Source organism: Ostrinia nubilalis, chromosome 24, assembly GCF_963855985.1.
Source record: "Ostrinia nubilalis chromosome 24, ilOstNubi1.1, whole genome shotgun sequence".
NCBI lineage: Eukaryota > Metazoa > Arthropoda > Insecta > Lepidoptera > Crambidae > Ostrinia > Ostrinia nubilalis.
The window spans coordinates 10,068,824-10,090,245 of record NC_087111.1 but is presented as its reverse complement, the minus strand read 5'-3'; the positions used below and the strand labels follow the sequence as shown (position 1 = coordinate 10,090,245).

The 21,422-nt window shown below is 42.0% G+C and overlaps 1 protein-coding gene and 1 long non-coding RNA gene across 2 annotated transcripts; one reads left to right on the top strand and one right to left on the bottom strand.

Moving 5' to 3' along the window:
• Positions 1–192: 192 nt before the first annotated feature.
• LOC135083620 (zinc finger protein on ecdysone puffs) lies at positions 193–16,009 on the bottom strand. Its single transcript, XM_063978320.1, has 14 exons — positions 15,919–16,009; positions 15,177–15,479; positions 14,592–14,752; positions 13,908–13,949; positions 11,928–12,159; positions 11,296–11,563; positions 10,237–10,364; positions 9,331–9,497; positions 6,752–6,929; positions 5,901–5,951; positions 4,458–4,583; positions 3,665–3,824; positions 1,837–1,941; positions 193–329 (listed from the first exon to the last, which is right to left on the bottom strand). The coding sequence occupies exons 2-14, from the start codon at positions 15,471–15,473 to the stop codon at positions 193–195; spliced, it is 2,052 nt and encodes a 683-aa protein (XP_063834390.1). The 5' UTR covers positions 15,474–15,479; positions 15,919–16,009.
• A 115-nt stretch (positions 16,010–16,124) lies between these two features.
• LOC135083859 (uncharacterized) lies at positions 16,125–18,941 on the top strand. The gene is made up of 4 exons (XR_010259727.1): positions 16,125–16,510; positions 16,697–16,850; positions 18,225–18,420; positions 18,829–18,941. It is a non-coding gene; the product is annotated as an uncharacterized LOC135083859 (long non-coding RNA).
• The last annotated feature ends 2,481 nt before the right edge of the window (positions 18,942–21,422 follow it).

Below are 21,422 nucleotides of genomic sequence, written 5' to 3'. Positions count from 1 at the left end.
ACGGATTTAGAACTGTTTTTCAATGGGACGACTTCTGAACGTCCAGCGAGATCTTGACTGTCAAAATAGGTGAATTAGGCCACAGGTTGTAGTTTAATGTGAGTTGTGGGCAATGTGCCAATAAGGTAAGTGAAATAATCCGTCACGCGTGTTGCACTGCTTTGAGCGTTAAGGTCCACACGAGCGTACGCTCTAGTAGCGACCGCGCCCGCGGGCCCTGCCGCGGCCTCTGCCCCGGGGCGAGCCTCGGGCCCGGCCGTTAGGGGTAGCTGGGGCCGGGACGGGCGCGGGCACCGGCGCCGGAGCCGGAGCCGGCTCGGTGGGTTCGTCTGCGGAGAAATGTGAGATTAAAAACTATTCTCATAATACTCTTGCAGGTAGGCTTTTAAAAAGTATTAATGCACGGTCTAGAATGGAGGCCGCGTACCGGAAAACGCAGCGTGGGACGTCCACCTACAAGGTGGACCGACGACATCGTAAAGGTAGCAGGGAAGCGCTGGATGCAGGCCGCTACCAATCGATCAACGTGGAAAGCATTAGGGGAGGCCTATGTTCAGCAGTGGACGTCCTATGGCTGAAATGATGATGATGATGATGATGAATGCACGGTCGGACTAGCTAGACACGTGCCAGTATTAACCCTACCACTGATTTGGTGCCCCACAATGAGGGCTATCGTTTTTATACTTAACAGTTGGCACCCCTGGCGATTGACAGGACCTTACTCTACAGTGGCGCCATCTTGATGAGTGCAAATGCGATAGTCCTCCTACCACTTTAGCGCTCACCAGTTGGTGCCACTGTCTTCGCTACTAGCAAGTGACAGGATCTTACTCTACAGTGGCGCAAACTGGTGAGCGCTAAAACGATAGCCCTCATTACATAACGTAACGAAATTTAAGATGGTCTGCACGAAGATTAGTAAATGACAAAAAATCCGTACCTAAAAACACTGAATCCTTAATTTTCGTGACTGTTTCTACCTATTGATCTCTGAATTCAGTGCCAATTAAATTTTTCGTGAGATGTTTTTAGGTAGGGAGATTTGTTTGAATCGTCTATTTTAAAACTTTGTTTACTTTTGAATTTTAGTGTTAAAATCTTTTCTACAAATTACAGGTTATATCGATATCGGCAACAAAGTATTATCTACCTACGGAGTCCTCACGTCATCAACTCACATAAATAACCTCAAAGGACACAATTATGGGTCCATAACCATAACTATCAGAACACATTATTCCCCAACACTGGTTGAGTTCTACCTTCCATCACCAGCTCATCAACATGCGATGATGAGTGACTACAGACACAAATACTTAAATAATTTTATTAAAAGTATGAAATACGTACTATGTGCCTTTAAAGTTTGAGGGTTGCCCTCGATATCCCTAGGATCCCATCATCAGATTGGGACTTGCTGACAATGGGACCACCTCACTCCACTTTACTCTATCAAAGAACAAAACAATTTTAAAAATCGGTTCACAATTATCCGTATCGGTGAACACAGTTTTGTGTTTACTTAGATAGACGTGCAATTTGCACATTCAGCCAGTCTCAATTAAAATGATATCTCAACTTATAAATGATAAAATAGACTAATGATTCCCTCTTTCTCTTGAGCTTTAGTAACAATGAGGCAATTTACTGAGATCTCACCTCACTTTTTCATCATCGTTAATCTATCGTTTTTACACATCTTCTATTAACAAATTTTGAAACTGAACTGCTAAAATGAAGCTTATTTTCCAAATAAAATGGTTGTTTTTGAATGATGTGTACAAGACAAGGTCTTTCGAGTGACATAGCGATCATTTTAGAATGCAAACATACCGGCTTGCGGCTTGTCGTCAGCCCACGTGTCGTGGTCGGCGTCGCCGGCCGCGCCCCAGTCTTCCAACTCCTCAGCGGGCGGCATTTCCACGTCGCCAGGTTCCTCTGTGAACACATCGCACGTCAGCACGCATTGAACAGGCAATGGAATAAACTAAGGGGCGGCAGGCTGCCCCTGTTATATTTATACCCATTATATAGCTATATTTTTCACCATTTTTTTTACGTTGTAATATTACAATTTTTTAGGGTTCTGTAGTCCTGACAAGGAACCCTTATAGTTTCGTTATGTTCGTCTGTCTGTCTGTCCGAGGTTTTGCTTGGAAACTGTATTGGCGAGCTGTATTTTGTGGAGGTATGTATATCACGCCGAAAAAGTGGTAGGATAAAATTTTGAGGCGATAGTCATTGAATGTGCTTTTACAGTCTTATTTACAGTTTTACTGAACTGGATAATGTTTTTGTTGAAATTGTATATGGCTCCAATCCAATCTTATTCATTAATAAGCATTTGATACGTACGTGTATCTTGTGAACAGGTATCAATCAGCCATGGTCCATCAGTTGCAAGTGGAAAACAGATAAAGTTAGTAGCCATATTGCAAGTTGCAAGCGAGACTAAATACTCGTAGTTTATTGCAGGCATAAGGTTAACCACCTTTCAATGTAATTAATAAATCTAAACTAGAAAAGATTTTCATCTATAAGGTGGTCATATTCTTAATAAAATTGGTCTTTAATTATAGCATTCTTAGTTAGTCTTTAATTACAATTTTAGCATAATAAAATAAAAGCTTATTCCGAGGTGTGATAATTTTGCTTATGAAAATAAACGCGTTGATATTTGCAACGGTTCTACTTCAACAAAAACGAAAAAGGATCAACCAAAGATACGTGTAAAAACCAACAGCGCGTTATATGAGCGCGTTAAAGATGTAACCTTAGCCTACAGTACCTTTCATGGCGACGTTTACGTCTTGCAGTTCAAAATATAATGAATTCTACAGATCAACTAAAGATACAGGGCCAAAAGCAATATAATGTAGTTATATTTTTTATTTATTTATTTGGGTAAAAAAACAGTATAACTACTGTACGTAGTAAAGAAATAGTAATAATATACCAATATTATCTAATTTCAACACCAAAATCAATTGATTGATGATTATTATGAACATAGCGTTACATGACCGCGTTAAAGATGTACATCAGCCTACAGTACCTTTCATAACGACGTTTGAGTCTTGTAGTTCAAAATAAAACGAATTCTACAGACCAAAAGCAACATATGTAACTAACATCTTTGTATACTATATTTAATTGCAAATAAATGATTATGATTATCATTATGGTCAAAAGTGGCCCGGTCCTTTATAAGGCTTGGGTGGGGATACAGATCCAACACGCAGAGGCCGTTTTAAGCGCAAAATAATCGACAAAAGTGAAAGTGGTGCACATGCTGGATCTAGTCTCTGACTATATCATGGGATGTAGCCAGAGACCATCCCCAGCCTGTGCACAGGAGCTATTGCAGTTATTGGAGAATGGACTAGGGTTATGGATGAAGGATGGATGGACTGGTTACTGGGCTATGGGTGGAGACTACGGGTCACCTGCCTGGTTCATAGTCTCGAACTGAAAAAATGGCAGGCGGTGACTAGCCAGCGACTAAATGCCCCCCCCCTGGCGTCATGGGTCGTATAGACCGGACTGAGGGGCAACATTGGCGTCTGCCAGCTCAGGGGTGTAGAGGTGTGCTGCGCTTTCTTATTATTATGAACATAGCGTTATATGAGCGCGTTAAAGATGTAAGCTCAGCCTACAGTACCTTTCATGGCGACGTCGGGCTCCTGCAGGCCGTTCTCTTGCGCCGGCTCGGTCTTGCGGCGCTTCCAGTTGCCGTCCTCGCACGACTGCAGCGAGCGCTTGGATGAAGCCTCGTTGGATTCTGTAGACTCGGCCTCGGCCTCGGCTTCGGCTTCGGGTTGCTGGGGGCATAATTTATTTGTTAGTGTTTTAGTTAAGGGAGATATAACTAGGTTTTTTGAAATATTTTGGTTTATTTGGTTGATGTCTTCATACAACTTAAAAAGTAAAAGACCGCGGTTCGCCTTCGCACCGCGTCAGAGACGAAAGATCGCTAATTTTTACTTGAATTGGGACTTTGTCTCGCTCGTGTACTGCGGGGCTACTCTCAAAAACATAATCCGAAGTTCGAATGTTTCCATCCCTTCTTACACAAAACAAAGATGCCTGCCTGCATGAACGAGAGACAGATGTAATCGAAACTACGTAAACGGCCTTTAGGAGTATCCCTGCTGATGTTGCGCACTGAATACATTGCAAGCAACGGTCGCGGAGCAAAGCGTCGCTTTAAAGTAGCCTTGTAGGGTTAGGATGAGCGTCATGATAAATCATGTTAACGTTATAAAAAACCTTATCGTGGTATTTTCGATAATACCACGATAAACTTTTATTCCGGCAGTTTCAAGGCTGGCACCTCTTCTAATATTGGACACCGAGCTTTGCTAATATAGGACACCGAGTTGACTAGGTGTCTTAGGGTTACTCCCTGCCGGGCCTTGTCTCCACGTTTAAAGTACAATCAGCTAGCTACTCACCGCGTCAGCCGCCTTGTCGCCTTTCTTCTCCTGCAGCAGCCGCAGGAACAGCTGGTGGTGGCGCCACGTGCGCAGATGCACGGCGGCGTCTCTACAGGAACGACGCGTCCACCATCCTACAGACCCCTAGCTATAGGCACTTACAGCATCAGCCTGCTTCCTGCTTGTCTCCCTTCCTACAGACCCTAGCTATAGGCCACTTACAGCATCAGCCTGCTTCCTGCTTGTCTCCCTTCCTACAGACCCTAGCTATAGGCACTTACAGCATCAGCCTGCTTCCTGCTTGTCTCCCTTCCTACAGACCCTAGCTATAGGCACTTACAGCGTCAGCCTGCTTCCTGCTTGTCTCCCTTCCTACAGACCCTAGCTATAGGCACTTACAGCATCAGCCTGCTTCCTGCTTGTCTCCCTTCCTACAGACCCTAGCTATAGGCACTTACAGCGTCAGCCTGCTTCCTGCTTGTCTCCCTTCCTACAGACCCTAGCTATAGGCACTTACAGCATCAGCCTGCTTCCTGCTTGTCTCCCTTCCTACAGACCCTAGCTATAGGCACTTACAGCATCAGCCTGCTTCCTGCTTGTCTCCCTTCCTACAGACCCTAGCTATAGGCACTTACAGCATCAGCCTGCTTCCTGCTTGTCTCCCTTCCTACAGACCCTAGCTATAGGCACTTACAGCGTCAGCCTGCTTCCTGCTTGTCTCCCTTCCTACAGACCCTAGCTATAGGCACTTACAGCATCAGCCTGCTTCCTGCTTGTCTCCCTTCCTACAGACCCTAGCTATAGGCACTTACAGCATCAGCCTGCTTCCTGCTTGTCTCCCTTCCTACAGACCCTAGCTATAGGCACTTACAGCATCAGCCTGCTTCCTGCTTGTCTCCCTTCCTACAGACCCTAGCTATAGGCACTTACAGCGTCAGCCTGCTTCCTGCTTGTCTCCCTTCCTACAGACCCTAGCTATAGGCACTTACAGCATCAGCCTGCTTCCTGCTTGTCTCCCTTCCTACAGACCCTAGCTATAGGCACTTACAGCGTCAGCCTGCTTCCTGCTTGTCTCCCTTCCTACAGACCCTAGCTATAGGCACTTACAGCATCAGCCTGCTTCCTGCTTGTCTCCCTTCCTACAGACCCTAGCTATAGGCACTTACAGCATCAGCCTGCTTCCTGCTTGTCTCCCTTCCTACAGACCCTAGCTATAGGCACTTACAGCATCAGCCTGCTTCCTGCTTGTCTCCCTTCCTACAGACCCTAGCTATAGGCACTTACAGCGTCAGCCTGCTTCCTGCTTGTCTCCCTTCCTACAGACCCTAGCTATAGGCACTTACAGCATCAGCCTGCTTCCTGCTTGTCTCCCTTCCTACAGACCCTAGCTATAGGCACTTACAGCATCAGCCTGCTTCCTGCTTGTCTCCCTTCCTACAGACCCTAGCTATAGGCACTTACAGCGTCAGCCTGCTTGTCGCCCTTCTTCTCCTGCAGCAGCCGCAGGAACAGCTGGTGGTGGCGCCACGTGCGAAGGTGCACGGCGGAGTCTCTACAGGAACGACGCGTCCATCATCCTACAGACCCTAGCTATAGGCACTTACAGCATCAGCCTGCTTCCTGCTTGTCTCCCTTCCTACAGACCCTAGCTATAGGCACTTACAGCATCAGCCTGCTTCCTGCTTGTCTCCCTTCCTACAGACCCTGGCTATAGGCACTTACAGCATCAGCCTGCTTCCTGCTTGTCTCCCTTCCTACAGACCCTAGCTATAGGCACTTACAGCATCAGCCTGCTTCCTGCTTGTCTCCCTTCCTACAGACCCTAGCTATAGGCACTTACAGCATCAGCCTGCTTCCTGCTTGTCTCCCTTCCTACAGACCCTAGCTATAGGCACTTACAGCATCAGCCTGCTTCCTGCTTGTCTCCCTTCCTACAGACCCTAGCTATAGGCACTTACAGCATCAGCCTGCTTCCTGCTTGTCTCCCTTCCTACAGACCCTAGCTATAGGCACTTACAGCATCAGCCTGCTTCCTGCTTGTCTCCCTTCCTACAGACCCTAGCTATAGGCACTTACAGCATCAGCCTGCTTCCTGCTTGTCTCCCTTCCTACAGACCCTAGCTATAGGCACTTACAGCATCAGCCTGCTTCCTGCTTGTCTCCCTTCCTACAGACCCTAGCTATAGGCACTTACAGCATCAGCCTGCTTCCTGCTTGTCTCCCTTCCTACAGACCCTAGCTATAGGCACTTACAGCATCAGCCTGCTTCCTGCTTGTCTCCCTTCCTACAGACCCTAGCTATAGCCACTTACAGCGTCAGCCTGCTTGTCGCCCTTCTTCTCCTGCAGCAGCCGCAGGAACAGCTGGTGGTGTCGCCACGTGCGAAGGTGGACGGCGGCCGTCTCGTCGCCGTCCAGCAGCTTGCGGCACAGCCGGCACTGCACGCAGCGGAACTCGGCTAAGAATGAAGCGCCTACGCCGCGCTCCGTACTGGACAAACATAAAACCAACATTTAAAATAAAAATTAGCAATAACTTAACAGTCTAGGTGTTGGACTAGCCGACTCGAGATCCAGGCTGGTTAAAACCCCATCGCCGCTAGACTATTGTGGTGAACCCACTCGTAACACAAGCATATGAAACCTAAGACGAGGAGCTAACGGGACTAATATAAAAAAAAAACAAACAAACTAAGTCCCGACACACCCCCACTTTTTCTGCCACTTACTTCCAGTGCTGGCTAGCTACATTGGCTGAACACTCCCCTTGCTGGCCATACGGGTTGGGTATTTCTCCCTTAGAGTGGGCGCACACCGTTGATTTTTCGTCGGCCGATAGTTTAGTCGGGCAGTTGATCAGTATGGGCAGGCCTGGCTCACTCCGCGCGGTACATCCGATAATTACCTACAGCGAAGCGCCCCGCCGGCGGGTATTATATCAGTCGAGTGTCACGCGCGCGCCCGTCAGGACGCTGGCGTGCGTTGTAGTATGATTATAATTCTATGATCGAAGTATTATTTAAAAATGGACATAAAGAGAAAGAAATATTGTGCGGCGTTCGGGTGTTAAAATTCGAAAAGAAATCTACCGGATTTATCTTTTTTTTTCGCTTCCCAAAGATGCTGAAAGGTATGTTGGCCATGTAGGTAATCAATAATTCTTAGGATAGTATAGGAACCTAACCTACCATGACTACTGCTCAGAATTCGTTCGTTCGTTTCAGCCAAATGACGTCCACTGCTGGACAAAGGCCTCTCCCAAGGTTTTCCATAATGAATGCATACTTACCTACATACGTACCTCATTACAAATAAGTACCTAGATTAATTATTTTTTCACTAGACAGCAACCCTAACAGCGTAAGAAGAGTTCAGAGGCACGCGATAGAAAGAGACAAAACTTGTAGGTGAATAAAATTGTAGGTACGTAGTGCTGTGCGAGCTGAATTCCACTGTATCGCGTCGTAGCAAGACTCGCATTTATTTAAATCGTCTTGCGGAGTAATCCTTCTGTACCTGTACTATTACTTATTCTGTGGTATGGGCATGTATGGGAGTGCGCACACTACCCCGATTCAATTTGGCCGATTCTTCATAAAAATTAAAATCGGGCACAACTATCGGTCAACTAAAAATCAACGGTGTGCGCCTACTCTTATAATAATAATAAGCCTTTTATTTCCGAAACATTTTTACATTTTACATTTGACACTCTCTTCACTTAAAAAAAAAAAAAAAAAAAAAAAAAAAAAAAAAAAAACATTCACAAAATGTCTAAGATTTCGGTGTGCCTATTGGCAAAGGCCTCCTCCAACTCCTTCTATTGCCTTCTGTCCTCCGCCACTCTCATCCATAGAGGTCCTGCGGTCAACCTCAATTCATCCTCCCATCTTAAAGCCTTGCGACCTCGGTTTCTGGCGCTATCTCTGGGGTACCACACTGTCAACCGTTTACACCACTTCTCCTTGTTACAGCGTAGCATATGTCCCGCCCATCTCCATTTGAGTTGATCGATGCGTGTTAGGATGTCTGTTAGTTTTGTTTTGCACCTGATATCTGTATTTCTGGTCTTGTCCATTAGTTTCAATCCTAGCATGCTCCTTTCCATTCCTCTCTGACACCTTGCTAGTTTGTCCCTATGGCGTTTTGTCAAGGCCCAGGTTTCGCAGCCATAAGTGATGCAGGGCAAGATACAGGTGTCAAAAGTCTTCCGTTTTATCCTGGTACCCAGTTCCTTACTTTTCATTACTTTTAAAGCCCAGTATTTTTTCCATCCTGTCGCAATTCTTTTGTCTATTTCTTTTGACATTTGGTTATTTGGCGATATTATCTGGCCTAGATAAACATAATCCTCTACGTATTCAAGTTTTTGACCATTGATGGTTATATCAATTTGTTTTGAGTTTGTCATCATTTTAGTCTTGCTTGAATTCATTTCTAGACCTACTTCACTGCTTCGGTCTGCTAAAGTTTGTATCATAGATTCCAATAATGCTGGGTCCTCTTCCAATAACACCAGGTCATCTGCAAATCTTAGATGGTTCAATCTTGATCCGTTTATGTTTAATCCCAAGTGTTCCCAATCTAATTTTTTGAAAATTTGTTCTAGCACTGCTGTAAACAGCTAACAGCGCCTACTCTTAGTCAACTCTTAAAACATCCACGGAAAGAGAGGTTGATTCTATTAACGTACATCCTGCCATGGTTCGGGTGGTTTTCGAACACATTGCAAAAAGTTAAAAAGTCATATGAAACGTCAAAGAGTGGGACCAGCTCCTCGATTGCTGGCTTAGAGCCAAAGCACACGATGCGTTGCGGCGGCGGTGCGACGCATCGTGTGCTTTGGCTCTTACAGTGTAGAATAGGACCACCTTACATGCAGGTTATCTCACCTGTAAGCCGGGTACATGTCAGCAGTCATGTTAGTCAAGTCGTCGCCCTCGTTGTAGTCCAGCACTGTGTCTGGCGAGTCTAGCGGCTCCTCGGTCTTCACTTTAACTTCCTCGCCCTCTTTGGGCTCCTCACCCTCTTGCGGTTCGGTTTTGATCTGATCTTCGGTCTAGGGACAAAGTGAGGACTATAGACTACCAAAATATTAAACCTAGGCGCAGACCACCGATTTTTAGTTGGCCGATAGTTGGATCGGGCTGTTGATCAGTATGGAGATGTATGAAAGTGCGCACATTACACCGATTTGCTATCGACCGATTAAGACAAATTAAACTCGGGCCCAACTATCGGCCAATTAAAAGTTGCTGGTCGGCACCTAGGCTTAATGATACAGCTTTTGTTTTTTTTGGCGCAACTATACAACCTAGAATAGATTTAAAATGGTTTAATTTATCTCTTTGAGGCAAATTTGACCAGCTTGGGCGTTTTGAGCTTCCTTTTATAAACAAGTTAATAATCATGCCCTGGAAACGTACCCAACAGTGAAGTCTTCGTTGGCTAAAAATGCAACGCGACACGACGCTAAACGACGCTACACAACGAGACAAAAAAGCTACACGACGCGACAAATTTTCGTTGCACTTTGTTTATCACGCGATAAGGCCATACATTTGTCGTCAAAAATCGATAAGATTGTATCCCAGCGCGCATTATAACCCAGAAGAACTCAATGTGTACATTAATTTCTTTTGAAACTATTAAGATCGTCGTTCTGTCTCCTTCCTAAAGTTGCTGTGCTTTAACTGGGCCCACATAGTATAACTGCCTAAATTGTAAGACCTAATGTGAATGCTAATGTGGTTATGCAATAAACGATTGAGTATTGAGAAGAAAACTTAGCAACATACCTGGTTATCCTGGTCCTTGTTGGCATGCTTCTTGTCCTTATCGTCGTGATGCGGGTCCCCGCGGCGCCAGCGTTGGCGATCGTCGCGTAGGTACGACTGCTCCATCGTCAGAGTTGAGATTACCATCACTGGAAGGATACGGTTGGGTTAGAGGTAAGATAGCCAGTTCCTCCGTCGTTGAGGATTCCGGATGAAGCTCGCTTCCGCCTTCGGCCTGATCGTCACTTACCATCAGGTGAGATACAGGCCAAGAGCTTCCTCGTTGTGGATAAAAAAATAAAAAAAAGTAATTTCATCATCAGGTCACGTAGTCTGGGTTACACCATCTTATTTTAACTTTGACAAACGTCAAAAATCTGTCAAATTCCATACAAAAAACACCGTTTATAGTCAAAGTTACGGTCAAAGTTAGGTGGTGCAACTCAGCCTCAGTCTTTAATGCAGGAGCACGACCCTCTCTAATTTACTAGAGGTAAATGAAGAATTTGAATTTAATTTTTGAATTTGAAAAGTTTTGCAAATAGGATTTTAAAGAGCTTTTACAAACATTCGAACCCACATTTAGGAGCGTGTATAATCGTCTAAATCCTTAACAAGGATTCACACTGTTAAAAAAAATCTACTTTGGTTGATGGTAGGGCTTGTTCTAAGTCCACCTAGCTAACTACCATCTCTTCTTCATAATCTTATTTAAGTGTGTCGCCATTTTGGCATTGGAGGTAAGATAGCCAGTTCTTTTTTGGTTTAGGATACTGAATGAATCTCGTTTTAAATTTCGGCCTGATCATCTCATTGTATCAAGTGAGAGGCAAACTATCATGTGTAAAAAAAGGTTTACCTCATAGAGTTGTCTAGTCGCTAAAAGTAATAAGGAGTGCAGGTGCGGTTTTGTTCCCCAGTCGATGAAGCACCTAATGTCGTGCTCTGAGTGCCCAAACAACTTGATGAGTGCAACTGACAAGTGACAACGCCACTCTTGTGGCGGAGTTTTGGGCTGACACTGTGTAGGTTTTTTGTCGACACGAAAAGAAGAAGAAGAAGTAATTATACAGAACGTACCCTCCGGTTTAGGCTTGGACACCGTCTCCTGCTTATCCTGCATGTTCTTCAGATGCTCAGACGTCAGCCTGTGCTCATCCAGCTCGATCCTCGTAGGCATCTCCTTATGGCATGACGTGCAGGTCGGATGCAGGTACTTCTTGAGTTTCCTGTGCCCGACGGTGGTCCGGTGAATGGCTCCGTCGGCCGCGTACATATCGCACATGGCGCAGTAGAAGTCACGAGCCGGCTGCTGACCGGTCTTGCGAGTGCGTTTCATCTCACGGATCTGTAAATTGTATGAGGTTTAAGGTTTTGAAGTTGTTGTTTTTTATTTTAGTGTGATGTTCTCAGAAAATAAGCCCCAAATTGAGCAGTTGAGTAAACTAATTAGTTTTTATAGGCTATCGAATCTCAATTTCGATTTTGAATGGCATTAGGAAATAGGAATCAAAAACATTAGTAAGACTATTCAAAATTCAACTTTTCGTTATAGAGAAATAGTTCCTTAAAATAATGGTGCAGCTACGTCAATGTAAACTATTTGTTGATCATTGAGCTGTGACTTACCAAAGTCTCATATGCCTGACACCTATGTGTAGTGTTTTAATAAAATGTAGCTCTTAAGGTCTAATTAATATTGCTCAAATTACCTTGAACTCCTGCCGCATAGTATCCGCAGTCAGCGCATAGCTCTCGGCTGTCTTCTGCATCATGATAGCGTGTGCGCGACCGCTCAGATGGTTCTCGAACGACCTTCCGTCCCACATGCTCTTGTTGCAGATATGACACTTCAGCAGTTGAGGACTGATGTCATCGTAGCGAGTCTTCGGTCCCTCCTTCTTAGTTTCTTCTACCTTATCTCCGTCAGAGGCAGTGTTGGCACTAATCAATTAATTTTTTAATCAATTACTTAATTTGATTAATTTTAATCATGATTAAATTAATCCTGATTAAAATAATCATGATTAAAAAAGTAATCATAATCATGATTAATTTGTTAATCATTAATCAATAATCATTAATTTGATTAACTTGATTAACTTCTTAAATGTTCTATCGAAAACAATGTTAAAACATTGAATTCTAATATTAGATGTTTGGTTTTAGGCTACAATTCTATGACAGGTCATACTTAGATAAATATAAGGTAACCTAGACTGCCCCCCGCCCCCTTCCCTCGCTGAAACTTCCGGTGCAGTCTTCCGACCTCCCGTAGGAGGATATCAGTCCACTTCCCCTACCGCTCCAGCACTTACTTGCAACCCCACACTCCCACCACCTGCCCCCCACCCCTAGCCTCCCCTGAAACTTCTAGTACGAAGTCTCCTGCACCTCCCCAACACGCAAAACCTCCTAGCTTAGCAACCCCACCCTTCTATTGAATTGCCCACGCGTGGGCCTCCCCCCGAAACTTCTGGTACGAAGTCTCCTGCACCTCCCCAACACGCAAAACCTCCTAGTTTAGCAACCCCACCCTTCTATTGAATTGCCCACCCGTGGGCTTCTCCCCGAAACTTCTGGTACGAAGTCTCCTGCACCTCCCCAACACGCAAAACTTCCTAGCTTAGCAACCCCACCCTTCTATTGAATTGCCCACGCGTGGCCCTCCCCCCGAAACTTCTGGTACGAACTCTCCTGCACCTCCCCAACACGCAAAACCTAGCTTAGCAACACCACCCTTCTATTGAATTGCCCACGCGTGGGCCTCCCCCCGAAACTTCTGGTACGAACTCTCCTGCACCTCCCCAACACGCAAAACCTAGCTTAGCAACACCACCCTTCTATTGAATTGCCCACGCGTGGGCCTCCCCCCGAAACTTCTGTTACGAACTCTCCTGCACCTCCCCAACAAGCAAAACCTCCTAGTTTAGCAACCCCACCCTTCTATTGAATTGCCCAACCGTGGGCTTCTCCCCGAAACTTCTGGTACGAAGTCTCCTGCACCTCCCCAACACGCAAAACTTCCTAGCTTAGCAACCCCACCCTTCTATTGAATTGCCCACGCGTGGCCCTCCCTCCGAAACTTCTGGTACGAACTCTCCTGCACCTCCCCAACACGCAAAACCTCCTAGCTTAGCAACCCCACCCTTCTATTGAATTGCCCACGCGTGGGCCTCCCCCCGAAACTTCTGTTACGAACTCTCCTGCACCTCCCCAACACACAAAACGTCCTAGTTTAGCAACCCCACCTTTCCGTTGAATTGCCCACGCTTGCGCCTACCTTTGGGGGGACTTCTCCCCTATCGTCAGCCAGCCCGCTTAACTTCTATCCTGACCCAATTTTGCTGGAGGATACCGGAAGAATAGAAGGAATTGTGAGAAACAAAACTAGTGCGATAAGTGTTTAGAGTAGTGAAAATTGACGCAGTTTTTTGGGAAAACGACAGTACAACTCCAGATCCCCCCTTTGCTAGATATTTTATAAGTCGCGGGTACCTTTTCATACACTCCCAACCCTTTTCTTATGAAAATAGTAGATAGTTAATCAAATAATCAAATTAACGATTAATGATTATGATTAATTAATCTTAATCAAATTTTTTGATTAATGATTAACTAATCATAATCAAAAAAATTTGATTATGATTTTAATCATTAATTTTTAATCATTAATCAGATTAACTTTTTGCCAACACTGGTCAGAGGTCTCTTCTGTCTTGTCATCTTGATCGCTGTGATATACTTGGGAATTAGATGATGTGGTGTTGTTTTGCAGCTGTGTTTTTTGTTAATAATCGGATGGCAGTATGATAATACTGTTTGAAGATTGAGAATCTTGTCTTGATAGTGCTTTGAGCACAAAAACGTTACGTTGGAATTCGGTAACAGATTTGAAATGTTTATTCAGTAATGTGTAATAGAAACAATTAACTTGTTGAGTAGTGTTTGTTTATAAATGTTGGTAAAATACAAAATATGCACAATGCATTTAAACATGAAACAATACTTGTCCTTGAATTGACAGGTCCATCCATAACAAAAATTTACCATTGATGATAAATCTCTTGGAAATAAAAGCTTGAAAATATTATTTTGGGAAGTAAATAAAATTTGTCTCCATGTGTTCATTGCTTACATACAATCTTTAAACGCAGATTAAATGTCTGCAGTGAAGAACGAAGCATTATTAAAACGAATCTTTTTGCACCTCCCACAGGCGAATGTTATGCCAATTTGGCTAAATAAACTTAATAGGCCGGTGAACGTAAACGACTAAGTGTAAAACAGAAATAATGTACAGGGTGTGGCCACCAAATGGCCGTTGAAACGCGGTGTCACCACCGGAAGGAAACAATCAGCACAGGGTTCCTTACCTCTCTTTAGGTTTAGCCTTAGAATCGGCGTCCTTTTTCGGGGAACTCTTGTTTTGTTGCCTTTGCCCATCATTGGGCCTGAATGGTTTACGATTGGTGTTGATACGCTCACCAGCGCGATTGTAATTGCCCGTACGCCGGAAATTACCCTGATTGCCCATCTAAAGGGAAGGTACCAGAATACAGTGTTAGTACGAAACATTTGGCCGAAGCCAAGCGAAGCGGAGTCTATCGGTTTGGAAACCTGAAGAGTTTGACATGCGTAAGCAGTTACGCATGCCAAATGGAAAGTCTCCATAACTTGAAAGAAAACATGCACTGAAAATTACAAAATATTAAACGGTACAATTAAAACAAATCTGCAATTTTCGAATATTTGAAATCTTACCCTCGGTGGGTTACAAAATACATTACGATGCAAGAGCATTAGAACTCGTTAATGTTAAATATAGCTCATTAAGATTTCAAAATTCACATTAATTATAGCTAATTACTAATGAATTCAAGATTTTTAAACATGTAAAAATTCTAGTTTTATTTATCAAATATTTTCTTACGTTCTAAAATTAACATAAATTGACTTACCCTATTCGGCACATAACCACGATCATACCGACCCATATTAGGACCGAAGTCCCTTCTTATGGGCATATCGAGAAGAGACGGCACAGGGTTTTGCCGAGGCTGGAGCAAGTTGATGATGTTGCTTGCGAGTGCAAGCGTTGCTTCGGTGGAGCCCCCTCCGAGGGGAAGGAGGTTGGGCATCCCTCCGCCAGGTCCAGCGCCCTGCCATGGGGAGACACCGCTGCGTCCGAAGTTCTTGTTACGGTCGTTGCGACCGTAATCTATGCGACGGCCTTGCTGCGGTCTTCGGTTTGCCATTTTAAACTGAAAAACAAATTAAACATTCGTCTTAAATTAAATACAGTTGTAAAAATTTGGCAGAGGTAGTACCTAATCATGCTAAATCAAAAAACAATGTTTTCATTTTGGTAAATCGGATAGCTATAAATGTATTATTTCGTAAAACACCATTTCTATGTATATTCAAAAGGAGGAGGTTCATAAAACATGGTATTTTTTGTTAGAAATTTTACTTTGTGTTATGTGATAGCTCAGTGATAATTATGCAGAGAATATACTCTTACTTGTTGAATAACTGGATTATGCACGTTTAATTGCAGTACTTCTGTAGGTTTCACATCAATTTAGACTCTTTTTATCCGTCGACAGGGCAGAAAAGAAAATCAATACTTGTCGAAGTTAATGGTACAGGGAAAAATCGATTTTCGGATTACTTAGATGTTTATTTATAACATGTACTTACCAGCAGTTGATGAAGAAGCAATAGAAAGCCGATCTAAACACTTTCTTGTGGTGATTTCCCGCTACACGAACACAAATTCAGAAAATACGACCAAATACGACCGACTTTCTCAAACGTCAATCAGCAATAGAAAATGGCGACCGGCCGGCGTCGTATCGCGTCAAAGAGCATAAAAGAGTTTTTTTTTTTTTTTTTAATATAGTTTTTCACGGCTCTGGGTGCAAGCCCTTTTAAGCCAGTCTTTGAAGTCCGTTGAACTTTTGTTTGAATTTGAGACATCACATCTGTGTTTGACACTTCACTTCACTGAGTTCACTGCACTGATGATTCCAACTGATTCAATGATTTTCTCTTCTCAAATAGTTCCCAGAGTTGAAACCACGAAAGTATATAAGGGTTTGAAAAGTTTCGGATCCTTCAGGAGCTCGTCCAACGACTCTGGTACACGTTCACAAATAGATTGAAGGTCATCGATCATGACCAGTCTCTGAACTCCAAAACTTCTACATTTCAAGATTATGTGTTCCAAATCAGCAAGCTCTTCATTGCAATATGTACATTCAGGGCTCGGAATCAAGTTGAGCCTCTTCAGGTGAGTGGGAGCGTGGCAATGGCCAAATCTCAGCCTATTTATGATGGTTATAAACTTCCTGTTATCTATATTCTCATTCCTCCGATGGTACCAAGGTTTGGCGGGCGGGCTTCCTTGGATCTTAGCATACCATTTTCCCTTTTCCATACTAGTAATTGTCCAGTACTCATGCCATATCTTTTTCAGGTCTTGACTGATTGCGGCTTGATAGTCAGTGTGAGGTAACTTCAACAACGTAGAATGATCAACATCAAAGCCATTCCTTGCAGCCAGATCAACAATTTCATTCCCCCTGATGCCACGGTGCGATGGTACCCAAAGGAAGAGCAGTGTCTTACCAGTAAGTCTATATATGTTATTAATTAATTTCTTAATATCATAAATTATATAATTCAAATTATATTTACAAGAGTTATTTTCCAGAGCTAGTAATACACTTTTAGAGTCAGTTAGAATAATAATATTGTCAGATGGTGGATTACATGTACAGATATGTTTAAGTGCTAAGAGGATAGCATAACTTTCTGCAGTAAAGATACTACAGTGGCTTTCAATTTTATGACTTTGAGTAAGTTTAAGTTGTGGATCATAAAATGCAGAGGTTACACTATTCTCTTTCTTTGAACCATCTGTGTACACTTTATAATAAGACTTATTTAGAAATTTATTAAGATCAATTTGATTGGAGATCTTTTCTCTTAAGATAGTGAAATTTTTTACAACAAGATCTCCATAATTAACTTTATACATGGGCCATGGCTTATCTTTATACATATTTACAGTGAGAGACTCAATATACAATGCAATTCTTAGTAAGGCTGGAGTGCGTCCAGATATTAACTCATTACCTGTAATTGGAAGAGGAGGAGTAGAGCACATTTGGGATGATAAGGGAGGCATGATTCTATCTAGTACTGGTTTGTTGGTTGAAGTTATTAGTTTAAGGCAAAAATTTGCTGCTAGTTGAATACGTCTCAGTACTAAAGGTGGAATGCATGTTTCACATTGCATAGCAATGATAGGAGTTGAACACATAGCTCCTGTTATTATTCTAAGTGCTTTATTCTGAATAACATCTAATTTTTTTAGTAGGGTTGGGCTACAGTTCATATATGCCAAAGTACTATAGTCGAAATGACTACGTACTAAACTCTTGTATAACATTGATAAAATCTTGGGATCAGAGCCCCAACTTACACCAGCTAGTGAACGCAATATGTTTAAAGCCTTAGAAGAGTTGCGAATTAGAAGCTTGATATGACTTTCAAATGTGAGTTTTTTATCTAGACACACTCCTAAAAACTTTTTTTCCTGAATCCATGGAAGAGGATTATTATTGTAATAAATAGTAGAATTACAGTCATTATACTTTTTCGAGAATAGCATAGCGCCACTCTTATTGGGACTAATATCAAGTTTTAATTTACCAGAGTAAAAATTATGAATTTGAACTAAAGCTAGGTTTAGATTATGCACAGCAGTGTTTACATTCTTATTTACAGTATAAATTAATAAATCATCAGCAAATTGTAAAAATTTTATATCCCTCTGTGGTAAATACCTATTAATTTGACTGGTGTATAAATTGTACAATAATGGCGAAATCGTAGCACCCTGCATTGTGCCTTTATATACATATCCGGGTCCATGAATAATATTATTAAATTTTATATACATTATTCTTTTGTACAAAAAATTGAAAATCCATTTGCAGACTACCCCGGGTACTCCAATATCACATAAGATGGCTATTAAAATTGAGGGGACCACGTTATCGAACGCGCCCTGTACATCAAGGAAGACACAAGCTGTTGCAGAGTGACCGTCAAGAGAATTCCTAACATCTGAGACCAATGCTGTAAAACTTTCTGCTGCACTTCGGCCTTTCCTAAATCCGAATTGTTCATTTGGTAAGATATTATTTGATTCGACATAATAATCTAATCTTGTCTTTAACATGCACTCAAATACTTTACCTATACATGAGGACAGAGAAATTGGTCGATAAGAGTTACAGTCATCAGGAGGCTTATCTGGTTTAAGTATAGGAATGACACATTGAGTCTTCCATGAGTCTGGTATGACCTGTGTTTGCCATAGTAAATTAAAAATGTAGAGTAAAAGTTTTTTGGCATTAATATGTAGGCGACGAATAACTTCATAAGGAATATTGTCTAAACCAGGAGTAGTGTTCCTACGAGACTGAAGAGCAGTCATAAACTCTTCCCAAGAAAAATGTAGAGACAAAAAAGCTGCTTTTTCATCACCAATTTGAGAGAAATATGTTTGCAATAATGAATTATTTACTTGTTTTTCAGGAGGAGATAGAGGAGAATATTTCTCAAAAAAAGAGGGAATCCATTCATCATTCTTCGGCAGTTTGGGAATTGAAACACGCTTAAACCTCTTCATATAGTTCCATACTGTACAAACAGGAGTATATCTATTAAAAGATTCACATAAAGATTTCCATCCAGTTTTCTTTTTTTCCTTAAGAGTTAGTTTTTTAGCAGCATCCAATTTTTTATATGCAATGTAGTTGTCAATGCTTGGATTACGTCTATAAAAATTTAAAGCATCTTTACTCTTTTTAACTGCACTATTACACTCATCATCCCACCAAGGTACAGGCTTTTTCATTATATTGGGAGAGGTTTTGACTACTTTAGGTACGCATTTGTCTCTAATACTAATTAAATTATTATAAAAATCGTCATAAATTATTAATGGATCTGTATTATCTAAATTAATATTAACTACCATGTTTTCTGTTTCAGTATGAAATTTAAACCAATCAGCTTTATTGTAAATAAATTTGTGTACTGGTTCACCTATCTGATATTTATCAACAGAAGTCTGAATATCTGTTACAGTGGGATAGTGATAACTTCCCATTGGATCATCATAGACTTTCCAATCACATAATGGAGCTACTGAAGGGCTGACACATGTTACATCTATAGCCGAAGGATTATGAACAGATCTACCAACAGTGGTTGGCGCCCCTGAGTTGAGGATACAGAGGTCGCTCTCGTCAAATATATTGTAAACTTCATTACCTCGACCGTTACTAGTAGCACAGCCGAATGCGATGTGGTGAGCATTAATATCACCTGATAGCAAAAGTGGCTTAGGTAGTAAGTTAATAATGTGTTTCAGTTTGCTACCATTGAATCTTGATCTATTTTCTTTAGGTGGTGGACAATATATACATAGAATACTTAAATTACCTATGCCAGTTCGCAGATTAATAGCTACAGGTTGTAGAAAATCATAAAAGGGAAGCTCTATTACTGAATATTTCAAAGTGTCTTTGACTAGGATGGCGACTCCACCCCGGCCTTCTTTTTCTTTACCTATTTTACTAATTAGATTGTAATTATGAATACGAAAAGAACTGTTTTCTTTCAACCATGTTTCGTTTAACAAACATATATCAATATCATTATCAATCAAAAATTTTATAAGTAATGGCTTTTTGTTAATAACACCTTCGACGTTAAATTGAGAGATTCTTATGAAACTTTTATCCATTTAAAGCCCTTTGAAACTTTTTATAAGAATTTCCTGTATAATAGAACTATTAACTGCCCTCGTTTCATTGCCAATAGCGACAAGGGCGCCTACAAGGCCCTTGCGAATAAAATCATTGTTTAATATTTCATCTATTAATTGTTCATTGGTAAGTGGTTCTTTTTCTTTAACTTCCATCGAGTTAGTTGAAGTGGAAGAGGTCGCTGTTGAAACAGAGCTAGCTTGTGGCTTCCTTGATGCAATAGATTTTAAGTTAGTTTTAGGAGCAGCCAATAGAGGAAACTCGCTTATGTAATTTTTGATAACTGGGCTACTCTTAGTAGCCGCAGCACTGCTGGAGACCATATTAGCGTAAGTTAATTTATTTTTTTTATCTTCCATTTTTTGTTTTTTGACAGGGCAGTCCCGTGAAATCGCAAGATGAGCTCCTTGACAGTTTATGCATTTGGCTATTTTATTCGAAGTACATTCAGAAAAATGATGTTCTTCAGAACATATTGAGCATTTTTGCACAGATTTACAAATTTTAGCACCATGGTTGAATTTGAAACACTTAAAGCATTGCAACAATGGAGCGTTGTATGGGAATACTCTGAACCTGAAAAGGTCTAGATACACATGTTCGGGTAACACGGTTGATAAAAATGTGATAGACACAGATTGAAAGGGCTTTATGTCGCCGTTGTCTTTTTTGGTGAACCTACGCACACCTATGATCTCGTAAGATGACGAGAGTTTCTTAAAAAGTTCCTCATTGCTGATACTAGTGGGTACAAAGCGAAGCACGCCGACTGTTTCTACTGCTGTGGCTGGGATGTATGCCTTGAGTTGGTGTTTGGTTAGGAAGGGATCGTTTTTCAGGAAGTTATTGGCATTACTAGACTGGGAAAATGTGACACATATTTTATTGGCGTTAATTCTTTTAAGATTGGTAATGCCCTTGATTTCATTTTTGAAAAGGTTGGTAGTCAGGATGGGATTGTTGTTCCCGATCTTCTCATTCTCTTTCGTGCTTTCCACAAATACAGAAAACTCGCCACTCACCGTGTTCTCCGCGAAAAGCCTTCTATACCCTGGTTTTACGTACGGTTTGTAGAAATCTTCATCTGCACTCGTATAGGTGTGATCTCTATTTGGTGCCTTCCTTTTTTCCTTGCCCCTGGGCGGGTCCTTACCGTCCCCGTCCGGCATAGTCGAGTTTTAAGTTGACTTAACGACTTCCAATAGATAGATAACTATTTATAACACAGAAAGAGAAAAATACAAAATTGGCTTCAAAAATCGCGCCTAGTGCGTTCAAAAGCCCGCCAAAAAGTCCTGTCCCATAAAAGAGTATTTTTTTTTTTTTTAATATAGTTTTTCACGGCTCTGGGTGCAA